The following is an 18,384-nucleotide window of genomic DNA, read 5'->3' on the forward strand; positions in this document are numbered from 1 at the left end:
AGGTTATTGGTCAGCTATTAATGTTTGGGGATCAAGAACAGGGATAATTACAAATAATTGATTTACATTCAAGGTCTGTGCACAACTTCTACACAGATTGGGTTGAACCATTAGTTTCCAAGCATTAGCTCACCTAAATCTGGCCAAGCAGAACAAATCTGACCTCATACTTTTATCTTGTCTTATCTTCTGAGAACCAAACATTCTTTGTAGATTCTTCACAAAGCACAGGGAATCCCTTCAAAGTGATTGATTATAACGCTATTCCTTTTGGAATGACCCCACCTCCCCCGACCACCCCCCCCATCCCCCTATATATTCAGGTTAACCAACATAAGGAAAACTAACAGTGGCATTTTCCAATGGATTGCACACGGTTACAAATAAATATTACGAGTGGAAATTCATATAAAACTACATTCATTTAAAATGGTTATCTTGTTCAGTTGACAGAGTTATTCACTTTGAAATACAGCCTTTGTGAGCCACTGATAACATAATGGACTTTTATTAGATTGTTGTTCAGAGGGAGTGCAATCCTTGTGTTAGAAAGGCAGTCAAATAGAGAGAAAAAATGCCTGAGTCCATTTGTAATTGAATTGTGTGAAAACAAATCAATATTTTCTTGACGTGCGTGTGTAGGTTTATCTTACATGTCATGTCATAGAGTCATACAGCACAGAAAAGGCCCTTCGAGTCTGTACTGACAGTAACTACCATTAAAGTCGTGCTAATCCCATTTTCCAGCGCTTGTCTCAGATCCTTGAATATTTAGGGCATTTCATGTGCTCATCAAAATAATTTTTAAAGGTTGTAAGGTTTCCGGCCTTCCCTACCTTCCCTGGCAACGCATTCCAGATTCTCACCACCGAGTGATTTTTTTTTCTCTCAAATCCACTCTGAATCTCCTGCTCCTCATCCTAAAACTATGCCCCCCACCCCCACCTTCTGACTGACCCCTTAACAAAGGGGAACAGCTGCTTCCTATTCACCCTGCTCATCCACAGGTTTTGAGTTCAAAATGAAACTTTGGTATGTGGCACTAAATTAAAATCGTGTTCTACAGTGTGTGCGGTGCATGTGTGTTGGGGGATGGCAAGCTGGATGCTTTCATTTTTTTTCACGAATGTCAACTCTCACTCCACACGTTCTTTGAGTAAAAGGTAGATTTAGATCACCTGATCTGTCTCTGTAGTTCTCTGATCTTATCTTCATCCTGTTCGGATATCCTGAGAGCTGCTAACTGTACTACACAACCTATTTTCTAAACGACTGTTGTGGAAATGATCAAGATTAAGCCTGAGTTACTATAGCAACCTCTTCCCCCTCCCCAGCTCACAGGCTATCAAAACAAGTTTTATGGATGAACTCTGGTCTGAGCACTTTTACTGCAAAAAAAATCTGCTCAGCTGCAAGGTCAGTACAAATTGTTCAGACTTTCATGCTTGGGTTAGTTAATGCAAATTCTCAGATTTCAAGACCTATGTTGACCACCACACCAAAAAAAGGTGCACGCGTTTTTAGTATTGCCCACTTTCAAAGTAGGTAGACAGTTAAATATAGTTTGTCACAGCACTGCCACTTAAACTTTTTTTTAGAAGTTCTCCCCTTTTATTTGGTCAAACTCTAAAAGCAATGAAAAAAAAGCCCAGGGGATGCCATGAAAACAAACAAGCCTGTAAATAACCCCCCTCCCCCCAAAAAAAACACCTACACCCCCCTCTTCCGCCTTTAATAGAGGTGGAGGCAATTGCTTAGACTTTTTAACGCGCCCCCTCCCCCCCCCCTTCCAGCTAGGTTGTTGAATGTGGCAGACACACAGGTAAGGGGGAAGGAATTTTTTTGGTTGCAAGCGTTAGCCTTTTGATCTTTTCCGTCTTATGAGGCTGAGAGAAAGCAAACTATCCCTTGGCGATTGGTCAGATTAATCCTCCTGAGCTCTGTCATCGGTTAATCATGTGAACAGATTAGAACGGGGGCTCTGCTGGACAAGCTCCAGTTTCTCAGCTGGGTTTGTGTTGCTGCTCTCCTGCAGTGTTCAGGAGTTTGAACTCAATGTAGCCTCCGGCGTTTGAGGCGGTGGGGGGCGGGGGGGTAGAGAGAGCGAGAGGGAGGATAGAGAATAAAATAAAGGAGCAGACGGAGCCAATATTCAACACTTGTACTTTCCATCCAAATAAGCAGACTGGAGAATGTGGAAAATTAAGCATAAAGGACTAAAAGATTCTGACTCGGAGGATGACAAGGCGCAGGAAGTGTCGAAGGTAAAAGAGTATTTTCCCCTTTAATTCCAAACAGATTTTTTTTGTTCTTTTAGGAGCTGCGAGAGGAATGTTTTGCTGCATTCTCTCTCACACACACGATTCCAAGCCCAAGCCCGTTATGTCTATCTAAAAAAAACGGTGTATGTTCTGTAAAGTGCCTGTTAACTTCACACAGCCTGGCCTTCCGCCCATTAGGTTTTTTCCCGTTGCATTGAAGAATCGTGTATGTGGAGGAAAGGGAAATTTGATTTTTTTTGGCGAATTGAGCTCTCTGCCATTTGGACTGACTCAGCCCGGGATCTCTTCCATATCCGCACTCCCGGGACCAGCTACTCTGGGCTGCCGGGGACGGGGTTGCTGGTGAAGGAGGCTTGTGCTGTAATGCTCAAGTGCATCTCCTAGCGAGCCGGCCGAAGAATGGGTGAGAGTATCCGTGGAAGTCACTGCAGGTTACATTGTTCTCTCTCCCAGACTGGGATGGGAAGTACAGCTGCTAACAAGGGTAGGAATAAAATTGAAGTGGGTAGGAATTGGAGAAACATTTTCCTGTCTTGCAAATGAATGCCTGTGTATGATCTTAGAATTTTAAATGCTCAGGGATCAGGACATGTGTATGATCTTTTAGTTACCATACAGATAATGGTCTCGCCTCTTACCCAAATTGACCCCAAATAAAGTCCATCCATTATAAAACATAGATTTCATTTGATACATTTAGCAGTACTGTGTACCACACTGCCTTTTATGGTCTGACTTCAGAGGATTTTTAGTTCTCATGAGATTGCATTGCCTTCTATCTGCACAGTAACATATTTGGAATATCTGTTTCATGACTTTTTTTTTCAGAGCAAGGACCCATTGCTTCCAGAAGAGACTACAAGTTCTGTCTCTCAGCTTGCTACGAAGGTAGGAGTCTGTTTTCACTCAGATTCCCTTGTCTACTTTGATGGATTGGCTTTGAAATTTTCCACATACTCGTTTTAAAACACTCCTTGCAACTGGAGCCAAATTTTTATTCACGCTAAACACTTTTGTTATTTTGATTAAACTGCTGTATTAGCTGGGCATAAACAGTAAGGAGGATAGATAGATCATTGCATCAATGCTGCATTCGTTCAGTAAAAATATGCAGTTAGGAGATGAGAATAATGTTCTAAATTAGTAATGACTGGAGCAATATTATAAATTAGTAATAGAATAGATCAAGTGTAGCCCACAGATGCACTGATAAAAATCCTTTATGCATTTTTCACATGATCATTTGTAGTTCTACAAGAATTGATTGTTTGCTACTTTATATTGATTATCTTGCATGTATGCCACTGTCCACATTTTGTGACCATTCTGATTGGGGGGCAATTACTATCTGGTTGAAGATAGTAGCAGATATCAAGCCCCGAGGAAATATTGACTTATCTTTTCACTTGAGCATGATGTAGAGAACTTCCTGATGGTTCTACACTTATAAATTTGCACACAGTTAGTTGGGAAAGTATAGCATGGTCAAAAACACATAGATTTGCTACCTGATGCACCAATGAGTTTTTTTAAGCACACTTTTTAGCTCATTATAATCCCTAATTTTTAGGGAGCGAACTTCATCTCCAATAAGTAAAGGATATTAGGAGTTCTGCCCTGTAATCTCCTCTGGGAGCTGAGAATTTACTAATATGTACTTCTTGTTGGCCCTTCCTTTAGTGGACTGGCACTGTTTTGATTTTTGATGCCAACTCTTTGGGGGTGGATGTTGCTAATCGTGTTCTCATTGATGTATTGCTCTATTCACATCGCTTGAGATGGACTTTGGACTATTATTATTGGGCAGACTTGAGAGATTCCCTGTCACTGTTCCACAGTCACAGTTCTGCAGTATTAGTTTGTGTGCTATGGATTTTGGTCCTTGAAAACGAATTGAGACTCGAGTGACTCCTTGGCTTACAACCCCCCTTGATTGTATGTAAACTGGATTCAAATTCAACGTCAATTGTGAAGGTTCAAGATGAGAAAGCATTGTGCACTCGCACTGCCTGTGCCAGTGTCTAGTTGCTGCTTTGTTAATTTGGTGAATACTTGGCTATGTTTGTTTAACCAGTTTTGGAATCATAGAATGATACAGCACAGAAGGAAGCCGTCTGGTCCATTCACGCTTGTATATGATTGCTCTTTAAAAGAGCAATCCAAGGTCCTAGCTCTTTGCTCTTTCTCCATAAGCATGCTCCTTTTTAAAAAATGTTTATCCAACTTCTTTTTGAAAAGTTATTATTGAATCTGTTTCCATTACCCTTTTGAGCAGTGGGTTCCATTTTCAAGGGGATGTAAAACATCCTTCCTCGCATTGCCTCTGGTTCATTTTAAATTGTCCATACAGATGTTTTGCAATTGGACAGTTTCTTATTTACTCTGTCCAAATGCCTCAAGATTTTGAGCACCTCATACAAATCTACCTTTTTTTATTGCTCTAAGGAGAACAACACCAGTTCTCTGATCATTATATGTAACTGAAACATTTTTTCCATGGTGCCATTAACCTCCTCTGCATCCTGCTATAGTCTTGGCATATGTCTAGAATGTGGCACCCAGAATGCTTGAACTGGGTCTTAACCCATGTGTCATAAAGACTTATGATGTGGAGATGCCAGCATTGGACTGGGCTAAACACAGTAAGAAGTCTCAACATCAGGTTAAGTACCAACTTTGCTTCCAAAGTCCAACATTGTCTACCTGATTCCTTTCCCGCAGCGTATCAAGTAGACAACATTGGCTGAGTTGCAAGAGTATGTACTATGTACACGATGGATGGTGTTCTCACATGACATGATGGCATCCGTGTTGATGATCTGGCATTCTTGCAGAGGTTGCTGTGGCAGGGTTGTGTGGTGTCGTGGTCACTGTTCTCCTGAAGTTCCATACACATGAGGACGGCCTCAACTGGGATCTTGGGTTCATGTCATGCTATTTATAACCCCCATGACTTGCAACATCTCTCTTGCTGTCCTGTCTGGAGACAATACACATCTCTTTAACCTATGCTTAATGCTATCTCGATTCACGTTGTTTGCATCTTTTAAGACTTGATTAGCTGTAAAGTCTTGCATTCTAATCAGTATTCTGTAAACTGAGTGTGTGCCTTTTGTATACCCTGTTTGTGATCAGAACTCCCCACTCATCAGACAAAGGGGCAGAGCCCCAAAAGCTAGTGGCGTTTGTTACCAAATAAACCTGTTGGACTTTAACATGGTGTTGTGAGACTTAGACTTAGCCTAACTTATTTACTACATACTGTTACAGGATAGTACAATAATGGCACCTACCTGGTGAAAGATTGCCACATATGTTCTGTCCCAAAAAGCAGGAAAATTCCACTGTTGCTAACGACACCTCAGCAGACTTCTCTTAATCATCAGCAAAATGATAAGACATTATCAAGAATACTGTTAAGCAATACGTGCTCAACAATCACTGCTCACCAATGCTCAGTTTGAAGTCTGTTCAGGGCCACTTGGATCCAGATTAGGTCCAAGAACATAGACATGAATTCCAGCAGTGAGGGGAGAGTGATTGCCCTTGATGTCAAGGCAGCATTTGACTGAGTGTGGAGCTGGGGAAGATTAAAGTCAATGAGAATTGGGGAAAGCACTTCACTGGCTGGAGTGGTACCTAAGACTACAGAAAATAGTTAGTTGTTAGAGATCATCCAGCCAAAGAACATCACTGCCGGTAGTTCCTCCATATAGTGCTCTAGACCCAACTATCTTCAGCTTCATCAATGACCTTTCTTCATTGAAAGGTCAGAAGTAGGAATATTAATTGCGTACACAAGTGTTCAGTTCCACTCAGTTGCTTAGATAATTGAACAATTCATGTTCACGTACATAAAGAGCTGGATGACTTGTGGAGAAGTGACCAAGGAAATCTAGGCACTTCCCCCAACAGTCAGTGGAGTTACCATCACTGAGTTCTTCACGGTCAGCATCTTGGTGGACATCAATAATCAGAAACTGAACTGCATCAGCCACGTAAATACAGTGGCTACAAAGGCAGGTCAAACATTGGCTAGTTTGCAGTGAGTAACATGCCTTCTGACTCCCCTAACTCTATCTACCGTTAAAAGGTACAAATCAGGAGTACGATGGAACACATTTGCCTTAAGTGGAATTCTGACAACGCTACAGAAGCTTGACACCGTTCCAGACAAAATCGTTTGCTTGATTTGGCATCCCTTTCACCACTGAAGCTGTGGTGTTGTACTCTCTTCAAAATGGACTCTATGGTCCAAACTCCTGTGAATCTCTTAACTAATACAATATGGGTGTACCTGTATAACATGGCATGCAGTGGTTTAAGAAGGCAGTTCACCACTGTCTTATCCAGGGTAATTTAGGGTGACTAGTGATGTCCATATCACATGAAACAGAAGAACGTAGAAAATCGATGGAGGACGAGACCATTCAGCCCTTTGAACCTGCTGTTCCATTCATAATCATGTTACAGAGAAATCCTCCCCACCCATAATCCTTTGATTCCTTTAGCCCCAAGAGCTATCACTAATTCCTCCTTGAAAATGTACAGTTTTCTATGGCAGAGAATTCCACAGGTTTCATACACTCTACATGGAGAAATTTCTCCTCCTCAGGCCGAAATGGTCTACCCTGTATCCTGCAACTGTGACCTGAGTCTGGATGAATAATAAAAGTCTCTCTGCTTCTATTACTAAAGCCATAGAGCCCATGTGCTTTAATAAAGTGACCTCCTCAACTTGCCCTTCTATCTTCAAAAGTTTTGTGCTTACGCATCCAAGTGGGTGTAGAAACATAGCACCGTTTTGTTTATATTCCCGCTCAGTCTTTCTATCAAAATGAATCACTTCACACATCTGTGTTCAATTGAATCTGCCCTATATTTTCCCATTTCACCAACTATATCCTCCTGATGTCTGTTACTATCTTTGCAGTTCTCTACCTTGCTGAATCATGCACCATCTGCTAACTTTGAAAGATTCCCCTATTTACCCAAGTTCAGGTCATTGATATATTTCAGAAAGAACACTACTTGATATCAAAATCTATCACTTGTATATCTCTAATGCAGTTCACCACCCACAAAATTGTTTGGCTGTGTGTAACATCAGGAGATGACCCCGGAGCGTGGAGGATTTATGTTGATCCCTTTCATGTATTCTGATTGAAGAATTTTGAAGGTCTGACCCTGTGGGGATATTTTTCCCTCTGCTCTGTAGCAAAATCACAAATCCGATAGAGGCTCTCAAATAGGAGTGTAGAGAACAAGGGCAAAGAACTTCTACAAAGTCTGTGCAGGCATTGTTTTGGTCATAGTTTAAGCAATTTTGAAATCCCATTATAGTAAAGGTACAGACAGTAGAGTCACCAAGATGATAATAGGGATGGAAAAAACATTAGCCCCCTCTGCTGCAGTGGAAGTAATAACTAATGAGCTGGAATATAGGAATTTAAAGCTATGGTTATGATTGTGAACGGAGGAAGACCAATTTCATTCCTGTAATCTTTGGGAATATAAAACAGACTGCTGAGGATTGTGCAATGTGTGTTGCCTTTTGCTAGCAGCCAATTTGCACTAATAATGACTAGTTTGATCCATTATTTTACACTTAACTCCTTAATTAATGTATATTTTAAGGTAGGAAATATTTCTCTACACAGCAGGGTTGGAAGCATTGCCACAGGGAATGTTTGAGGCAAAGACCATTGAACATTTTGGGATAAATTGAATACATACTTGAAACAGAAGCAAGGTTATGGAGATTGGTTTACTTTTGGCTTGTGTGAGCAAAATGTCTGGCATCATGGTGTGGCCAAATGACTTTCTTCTATGTGCTAAAACTGTATGGGTTAATATAAAAAAGCACACATGGAACTTTTTACCCCTTGTGATTTTTGGCTAACTTTAAATAGGTCTTCTGTTGCCATCATATATATAATAATAGTGATCACTCAAACATTCAGTTGTGGCCTGATGGTTTTCACAATCACATCTGTGCAAGACCAGACACGGGGCCAACACATTTAGAAACCAGTGCTGCTTTTGACAACATTCACGGAGAATAGGATTTATCAATTTTTAGTACATTCTGAATGATTTTCATTGTCATTTAATTGTCATCTTTGTCTGTTCTATGATATGCTTCTAAAATTATGTAATAATTTACTTAAGAAAAAATCCTGAATGATTGCATAATTAAGCTTCCCTCCAATAGCTCCCGCCACTAGCAGTATAGTACTGGGGGATCTGAGGATCGCTGATTCTCTTGTACATGTTTTTATCTCTATACAGCTTACTGGCTGAAGGAACACACTATCTCTTTGCCTTCAGCAGCCTATGTAATGGTCCACTACAAATCAGCGCTTGATTGCCTCCATGGAAAAATGCTACTTAAGCTGTAACTCAATGGGAGTAGTCTGTTACCTGGTGGGTAAGATTGGGGATCATGCCAGACTCTCAAAATTTCTAACTTGAACTAAATGTAAGAATGTAGGGCAGGTGAGTTATATGGTTTTGCCCAGAATTACGTGGTTGCTCATTGTTTCCAGAGGAGCAGTTGGAGTGGTGATTCAGTAAAGAGAGCTTGTAGGTAAGAGGGATTTTTACCTTACTTTTTTTTTGGCGTTTTTATTTCTAAACCGGGAGTGTAAAAACCAGAAGTAGGCCCCAGTGAGATCTGGGAAGGTTTTATTTCCCCCAATAAATTTGATCGGGGAGGAAACCTGTGACTCTACACTGAGTCTCCCACCCTCCCCCCTCCTCTAACCTAAAAAAAAGCTTGGAATGAGAGCAGGTAAGCTTTCTTTTTTTTTTGCTTATTCCTCAGACCTAAGGGGGTGAGGGAATATCAGGTTCATTGTTTGACCAGAGCAAGGCAGAGAGGGAGTGATTCGTGGCAGGAGTGTTGAGGGTAAGAAAGGGGGGATTGAGTGTGAAGTCAGTTTGTTGTTCTCGGTGTCGGAGGTCCTGGAGTTTCCTAGCCTCCCGGAAGTCTGTATCTGAGCCTGGTGCCTCAAGCTGCAGCTCCTAAGGGACTGCGTTAGGGAACTGGAGCTGCAGCTTGATGACCTTCGTCTGGTCAGGGAGAGAGAGAAGTTACAGGCAGGTGATCACACCGGGGCCATGGGAGGTAGACAAGTGGGTCGTGGTGGGGAAGGGGAAAGGTTCTATGTAATGGTGCATACTTTCCAGGACAGGTACTAGAGAGTACCCCATTAGCTGTGCCCCTTAACAATAAGTAGTTCTGTTTCAGTACTGTTGGGGGTGACAGCCTACCTGGGGGAAGCAACAGTGGCTGTGCTGCTGGCACAGAGTCCGGCCCTGTGGCTCAGAAGGGTAGGGAAAAGAGGAGGAAGGCAGTAGTGACAGAGGACTCTATGGTGATGGGGTCAGACAGGTGATTCTGTAGACACAGTCAAGAAACTCGGATGGTAGTTTGCCTCCCTGGTGCCAGGATCCAGGATATTTCTGATTGCGTCCAAGATATTCTGAAGTGGGAGGCAGAAGAACCAGAGATTGTGGTACTTATTGATACCAATGACATAGGTAGGAAAAGGGAAGAGGTCCTGAAAGGAGAATATAGGGAGTTAGGAAGGGAGTTGAGAAGAAGAACCACAAAGGTAGTAATCTCAGGATTGCTGCCTGTGCCACGAGACAGTAGGAATGGAATGAGATAAAGGATAAATGTGTGGCTGAGGGATTGGAGCAGGGGGCAGGGATTCAGGTTTCTGGATCATTGGGCCTCTTTTGGGGCAGGTGTGACCTGTACAAAAAGGATGGGTTGCACTTGAATCACAGGGGGGCCAATATCCTGGTGGGGAGATTTGCTAAGGCTACTGGGGAGAGTTTAAACTAGAAAAGTTGGGGAGCGGGAATCAAATTGAAGTGACTGGGAGAGAGGAGGTTAGCTCACAAATAGAGAAAGCTTGTTCATAGTGTGAGAGGGAGGATAGGCAGATGATAGAGAAAGAGAGCGCTCAGATTGAAGGTTTGAGTTGTCTATTTTAACGCAAGGAGTGTTGTGAACAAAGCGGATGAGCTTAGAGCGTGGATCACTGCTTGGAAATGTGATGTGGTGGCCATTACAGAGGCTTGGATGTCTCAGGGACAGGACTGGTTACTTCGTGCTGGGATCAGAAGGGACAAGGAGGGAGACAAAAGAGGTGGGGGAGTGGCACTGTTGATCAGAGATAGTGTCACGGCTGCAAAAAAGATGGACACCATGGAGGGATTGTCTACGGAGTCTGTGGGTGGAGGTTAGGAACAGGAAGGGGTTATAACTTTACTAGGTGTTTTCTAGAGGCCACCCAATAGTAACAGGGATGTTGAGGAGCAGATTAGGAAGCAGATCCTGGAAAGGTGTAACAATAAGAGTTGTTGTGATGGGAGATTTTAATTTCCCAAATATGATTGGAATCTCCCTAGGGTAAGGGGTTTGGATGGGGAGGAGTTTGTTAGGTGTGTTCAGGAGAGTTTCTTGACACAGTATGTGGATAAGCCTACAAGAGGAGAGGCTGTACTTGATTTGGTATTGGGACATGAACCTGGCCAGGTGTCAGATCTCTCAGTGGGAGAGCATTTTGGGGATAGAATTATGATCACTATCTCCTTTACAATATACAACAGCATTGGATAGAGAGAGAGAGAGAATCAGACAAGTAAGAAAAGTGTTTAATTGGAATAAGGGGAATTATGAGGCTATCAGGCAGGAAATTGGAGGCTTAAATTGGTAAGAGGTTTTCTCAGGGAAATGTGCGGAAGAAATATGGCAAATTTTCAGGGAATATTTGTCTGGAGTTCTGCAAAGCAACGTTCCAGTGAGACATGGAAGTTAAGGTAGGTTACAGGAACCGTGGTGTACAAAGGCTGTAATAAATTCTTTTCGAGAAGAAAAGGAAAGCTTACGAAAGGTTCAGAAGTAGGTAATGTTAGAGATCGGCTAATAGGAAGGATCTTGAGGAAATTAGGAGAGCCAGAAGGGGTCACAAGAAGGCCTTGGCAGGATCAAGAAAAACCTCAAGGCATTCTACAAGTACATGAAGAGCAAGAGGATAGGACCTATCAAGTGTGACGGTGGGAAAGTTTGTATAGAACCGGAAGAAATAGCAGAGGTACTTAATGAATACTTTACTTCAGTATTCACTATGGAAAAGGATCTTGGTGGTTGTAGTGCAGACTTGCAGCAGACTGAAGAGCTTGAGCATGTAGATATTAAGAAAGAGGATGTGTTAGAGCTTTTGAAAAGCATCAAGATAGATAAGTTGCTGGGACCGGATGGGATGTACCCCAGGCTACTGTGGGAGGCCAGGGAAGAGATTGCTGAGCCTCTGGCGATGATCTTTGCATCATCAATGGAGATGGAGAGGTTCTGGAGGATTGGTGGATTACGGATGTTCTTCCTTTATTCAAGGAAGGGAGTAGAGATAGCCCTGGAAATTATAGACCAGTGAGTCTAACCTCAGTGGTTGGTACATTGATGGAGAAGATCCTGAGAGACAAGCTTTATGAACGTTTGGAGAGGTATAACATGATTAAGAATAGTCAGCGTGGCTTTGTCAAAGGCAGATCAGTCTGATTGAATTTTTTGAAGATGTGATGAAACACATTGAAGGAACAGCAGTAGATATAGTATATATGGACTTCAGCAAATCATTTGATAAGGTGCCCATGCAAGTCTTATTGAGAAAGTGAGGGGGCACGGGATCCACAGGGACGTTGCTTTGTGGATCCAGAACTGGCTTGCCCACAGAAGGCAAAGAGTGGTTATAGATGGGTCATGTTCTGCATGGAGGTTAGTCACCAGTGGAGTGACCCAGGGATCTATTCTGGGACCTTTTACTTTTTGTGATTGTTTTTTATATAAATGACCTGGATGAGGAAGTGGAGAGATGGGTTGGTAAGTTTGCGGAAGACACAAAAGTTGGAAGTGTTGTGGAAAGGGTGGAGGGATGGCAGAAGTTGCAGCGAGACATTGATAGGATACAAGACTGGGCAGAAAAGTGGCAGATGGAGTTCAACCCAGATAAGTGTGAAGTGGTTCATTTTGACAGGTCAGATAGGATGGCAGAATATAATAATGGTAGGACTGTTGGCAGTGTGGAAGGTCAGAAGGATCTTGGGGTCTGAGCTGTCAGGATGCTCAAAGCAGCTATGCAAGTTGAAGCTGTGGTCAAGAAGGCGTATGGTGTACTGCCATTCATCAATTGAGGAATTGAGTTTAGGAGTCAAGAGATGATGTTGCAGCTGTATAGGACCTTGGTCAGACCCCACTTGGAGTATTTTGCTTAGTTCTAGTCACCTCATTACAGGAAGGATATGGAAGCCATAGAAAGGGTGCAGAGGAGATTTATAAGGATGTTGCCTGGATTAGGTGACATGCCTTTGAGGATAGGTTGAGGGAGCTCAGCCTCTTCTCCTTGGAGAGATGAAGGATGAGGGGTGACCTGATAGAGGTGTATAAGATGTTGAGAGGTACTGATCGAGTGGATAGTCAGAGGCTTTTTACTAGGGCTGAGATGGTTGCCACCAGAGGACACAGGTGTGTAAGGTGCTGGGGAGTAGGTACAGAGATGTCAGAGGTAAGTTTTTCACTGAGTGGTGGGTGCGTGGAATGGACTGCCGGCAATGGTGGTGGAGGTGGATTTGATAGGGTCTTTTAAGAGACAAAAGTCTCTTAAGATAAGTACGTGGAACTTAGAGGGTTATAGGTAAGCCTAGTAACCTAAGGTAGGGACATGTTTGGCACAACTTTGTGGGCCGAAGGGCCTGTATTGTACTGTAATTTTTCTATGTTTAATATTGAGTTTCTTTTTCATTGTTATGGGATGTAGTTTAGGGATTTGGTGCATAGTAAACTGAAATACTAATAGAATAAATAGAATAAAATTCTGATTTGATGCAAATCCAGTTGAATGTGGGTTGATGTGGCTATCATTGACTCATCTCACATGATGGTGCACCTCGAATTGGCTGATCATGGAACAGCAGTGATTAGTTGTGATGAGGAAGATGTCTCCTACCAGTCCCATTATCAGTAAGAAGCCTGTTGGGAGGAAATCAACATGGACCAATAGATGAGGAAGAAACAGGCCATTCAAAGTTGGGATAGTATCATCTTAGTGTCATCTTGAGATATCCCTGAATCTTTCAGGCAGTTCAGTTTGCAAGAATCTGGGAGTGAGGGAGTAGGGAGACAGAGGCAACCTGTCTCTCTGTTCACCATCATAGGTATGAGTGTTCAAATTGAAGAGACCAACATTGAAAATTTAAACAATCCTGTAGGATTTGCTTAGCTTTGGCCAGGGAGTCAAATCTCTGAAACCCTCGAGCTTGGTGATTAGAAGCTTTCCAGTGGGAAATAGGGAAAAAAAAACAAAGCAAGGCATTGGGAGCTGAGAATAGCTTTGGACGACATGTTCACTTGAGGGACAGGGAAAAGTATGACCATGGAGGGAAGTTTTCTATCGTTACAAAAGTTTTAAGTGCAATATATTTTCTGTAGTTTAGAATATGTTGCCTTCTGGAATCATGTTTAGTCAATGCTGATTTTAGTTTGTTATGGTAACAATCTTAAACATGAAATCTTGTCATGTGATCCTGCCAGTCGGTGACTGGAATTTGAATATCTTTCTAAAGGTTATTAGTCCTTACAGCGATAATAACATCCTGCTTCCTCCAGGCTTTACTGGTGAATTGGCATGATGTAGGCTTGCTTTTGGCAATAATGGATCTTTCTCACTAGGCTGACTAGGTTAAAATTGAGGCTATGGAGAGATGCAGATGCGATTTGCAGCATTTCTAACACCTTTGTATTTGAGATCAATTAATTCAGCACAAGTGGATGGTTAACCAAATGACTCAACTGACAGCATGATGAATTAAAATGCATCTCCTTAAACTGCACTGCATCGAAGTAAATGGAACCTCAAAGAAAATCTAAAACACCAAAACCAAATGATATTGAAGCGGTTGATAAAATGGCACAGTCCCCATCGTGCCCACTGAACATGGAAAGTCTCAGTGGTCCTGGCAGACACTGATCTCTTCAGGGACATTTGGCAGCAAATATAGCCCTTCAGGGAATGCAGCCAAGAACAACTTGCATTTATGTGGTCCACAGTCTCCCTAAAGCCACAAGAAACACACATCTTGGGAGTCCATGAATCAACACAGCCTATGGTTGTATGGAACTACTCCATGCGACACCCTCCACCCCAAATCCCCAATGGTAAGTAGGATGACTGCCATGTAGAGAGCCCTCCATTGGGAGCCCCCGCTGCTGGACGGCAACAAGGCATGCCAGGATGTGCCCAGAGAGTGGGTTAATTGGTGGATGTGTGCATACATGTGTATGTGCCCATCAGTAGGGTAGAATAGTAATGTTCCCTTTAATTGGTGTGCTGACATTGCAGGAGTGGGATGAATGTGTTTTTAGTTTTATGTGACTCATTCATTTTTAAATAACATAATGCATCCTCCATTCCTTCAGATGAGTACTTTACTTAAAATCAATAATGCACCAACCACTGTACTACATTTCTGCTTGTGGTCGGTTGCCTGTTGCTGCTATCTCCACTAATGTCTGCCAGTGGAGTTCAGTCAAGTTGTGGGTGGGGTGAGGGAGAGGTTGGGTTTGGCTGAAGGCTACCAAAATGGAAGAACTAACAGCAGAAGGATTCTGTGAACATAAGGAATGATGACATTTGAAAACCTATTTTTTTTTTTAAAAAGTGAAGATTGTTTTAACATTAAAATGGCTAACACCTTTAGAACAAAAATGTGTGGCTCTCCTCTGGCATTTAAAACTGATAGCTGAGACCAAGAGTAACCTTCAGTTCAGGGTGGATAAAGTGAAAATTGGTGTAGTTAGTCCCCCATTTTATGGACATCGATTCTGTGTACTTGGAAAACTGGATAGAGGGTGGGAGGTGATAATGTCAAGTGCCTGGAAACAGTACACAGTTTTGGAAAGTAGGCAATAGAGTGGCTGTGGGGAAAAAAACGCGTTATCTTGGAACTGCTGACAGCCTAACCATTTGTGACCACAGAGCAGCAGAGTGTAATAGGTGCTGGTGAGAGGAGGGAGGTATGGGGCTGTGGGGCAATAATTAACAATGAGGCTTTTCTGGGATTTGAAGGCTTGGATGTAGGGGATGGAAAGGAAATACAGGCCCCATAATGTTGAGTTAGGACTGATAGATGCAGCACCACGCATCAGTGAAGGACAATGAGGTACGGAAGGCTTACTCCAAATAGAAAGGCTTGGACAATATCCTAATTTAAAATATTTTTCAACATTGACAGGTGGTTGTGCCCACCAAAATCTTAGCCACAGTATTTAGTGTATCCATCAAGCACAAGTACTGATTTTCCCCCTCCTCTTGGAGTGAATACTGCTGTTAAAAGAAGTGCTTTGGGGTTGCTGGGCAGCTGTCATCAGAGGAGGAGATGAAAGTTGTTGAGATGTTGGATTTGATGTGATGTGAATATTTTTTCTTTGGGCACCTTCTTGAGCATTCTGTATTTAATGCAGCTTTGTTTCACTTGGGAATCTCCCTTTTGAAGAGGACAGTAAGTTGATCCAGAGGGAATGCCAGGAAAGCCTTTCTCGTATTGATTGTTATAATGCAGGAATTATGCTGATCCTGTGGGCCTTTTTCATTGAAGACACACCGTTACCTGTGAAAGCTGCTGCAGCCCTTTGCCTTTATGCCACAGGGCTATTTTAAAGATAACCCAGTAATGTCAGCAAATCAGCTATAAACTATGATACTTAAGAAATTTTGGAGGGCGAACACATGATACATTCTTGAAACAGCAGTATCATTAAGGGAGCACATACTTGTCAAAGCCGTAGTACTGGGCTTGGCTCAGTTTGGTCAGTTTCCAGCATAAAAATTGTCTGAATTGTGCCAAGCGAATCATTGAAACTAAGAGATACATGCCATACTGCAACTCCCAATTTCTCAGGAGATTAAAAGGATCACCCTCTCTGCTCTACCACCCAACCGATTTTTTTTTTGTTGTGTGCCTGTGATAGTTTCAATGCCAAAATGCTTAATTGTTGCTGGGTCCCCTTTTGGGAAGTCTGTGCAGCAAAGCCACAATGCAGGTAATTAGGAAGGGAGCCATTAACACAAATGGCTGGAAGATTACAAATGGCACAGTGGTTAGCACTGCTGCCTCTCAGCTCCAGGGACCCAGGTTTGATTCCTGGCTTGGGTCACCGTCTGTGTGGAATTTGCATGTTCTCCCTGTGTCTGTGTGGGTTTCCTCCTGGGTGCCCTGGTTTCCTCCCACAGTCCAAAGATGAGTGGGTTAGGTTGACTGGCCGTGACACATTGTCACTTAATATCAGGGGGTCTAGCTAGGATAAATGCATGGAGTTATGGGGCTAGGGCCTTGGTGGGGTTTGTTTTTTTTTTGCAGCCTCAATGGGCTGAATGGCCTCTTTCTGCACTGTGATTCTACTCACAGGCCTCAGTGCCAGGCTTCCCCCTTTCATCATCCTCCTTTCCCAAGAGGTGAACTCTCAAACAGAGGGTGCAACTAAAGATGGGATCCTGCCCTCCCCATTAAATTTAATGGAATTGGGACATGATGCCGCTAGTTCCAGTACACTTCTTGTGCGAACACAGCCACGTAGGAAAATGTAGCTCTGCGTGCATCTGTTCTTGTCATCTTGTAGATGACATTGCCCACATTTGATGCACATCTTCAGTCATTGAAATAAAATGGAAGTAACATTTTCTCTTCGCCAATGCTCAAGAAAGGGGAAGCTGCAACAAGTTGAAAGATGGGTTGAAGGGCCTCTTTCTGTGCTGTTTTAATTCTACGAACACAGATGTGCTGTGTTCTGAACCTGACCTCTTGTGTGTTCTTGTTTGTGGCCATGATGTGGTAAATGTAGGAAGGAGTCCAGTATCAAGGTCCTGCTTTTTCTACAAAACATTCATTGTCAAAGTGAACATGGTTAAAAGAGCTTAGTAACTGAATAAATGGTCAAATGTAAATAATGACTGAGCTCAAAGCAAATGAATGCCAAATGATAGGACGCTGGGAGACGTGCCAAAGAACTTGACAGATACACCCATGATGTGCCAGGAATACAGTCCATTAGAGCTAAACATGATTCCGTCCAGGTAGGGAAAAAACCCAAAATCTGTTAAAGTATTGACACATCTGGAAAAATTGTAACATCTTGGTTACCTTTCGATGCATAAGACGCAAATGTTGCATTCATGCCCAGGACATTTATAAAGAGAAATGATTTGTAGAACTACAATCCAGAAGGTTACTACTAAATGTTCAATTATCACTGGTATGACGCAGCAATCTGCTATGTTGAGAAACTTGCATTCAAGGTCGACTGAAAGTTCGAGGCTGATCCTAGTGTTTTCATCAGTTATTTATTCATTCCAAGACAGGATAATAATTATAAGAATTGGTCATATGCTATAATTTTTTTTCCTGCTTGGCTTCCTCGTACGTGCTTTATTCTAACTGAAAAGTTAACTTTTATTATGTTGTGCATTTTTTTACTTCAGAAAGTGACTTATAAAGCGGAGCATGGAACAGTGAGAGAAGGAGAAATGACGAGTGTTGGGAAGGTTGAAATTAACAAACACTTGAATTTGCAGATGCTTTGGACCATTAAATCTTTCAAGCTGGATGAAATAAATGCACCCAGTGCAGTGTTTTATAATAGCTAGATTGCTGTTTATATAAAAGTAGATTTTATTGTAAATGTTATGGTGTGTTTATTATAGATGTGGGAAAAGTTAACATTCAAGTGAATTTACTCTAGAAACTAACTGTTAATTGTTTCAGGCATTCTGTATTTTTTTTAAGCAGTATATGTGATGCATTTAATTGTTTTTGGTATTCAGTGGTCCTTGTTTATGATGTAACATTCAATTAGTTAGCCAGGTTTCAGTTGCATTGAATAGAAATGGGGAGAAGTGGGTAGAGGTTTGATGCTATATTTTTGCACATTCTGGACTTGTTTAGTTCATCTGATTTATGCAAAGACCTGGGACCTCTCTTAATGACTTCTCCATCAAACATAACAATTTTAAAAAAAAAACTTTGATTTCGTTGTGCT

At 42.1% G+C, this 18,384-nt stretch overlaps 1 protein-coding gene across 1 annotated transcript in view; it reads left to right on the forward strand.

Annotated features, from left to right (window-relative positions):
- The first annotated feature begins 1,842 nt into the window (after positions 1 to 1,842).
- The window catches only part of LOC145344843 (testis development-related protein), a 68,580-nt gene continuing 52,038 nt past the window's right edge, over positions 1,843 to 18,384 (forward strand). The window contains 2 exon segments of the mRNA XM_080192063.1: positions 1,843 to 2,264; positions 3,111 to 3,170. Coding sequence (XP_080048189.1) covers positions 2,193 to 2,264; positions 3,111 to 3,170 — 132 coding nt within the window. The 5' untranslated portion in view covers positions 1,843 to 2,192.

Source organism: Carcharhinus amblyrhynchos, chromosome 7 (genome assembly GCF_965287045.1).
Source record: "Carcharhinus amblyrhynchos chromosome 7, sCarAmb.v2.hapA, whole genome shotgun sequence".
NCBI classification, from domain to species: Eukaryota; Metazoa; Chordata; class Chondrichthyes; order Carcharhiniformes; family Carcharhinidae; genus Carcharhinus; species Carcharhinus amblyrhynchos.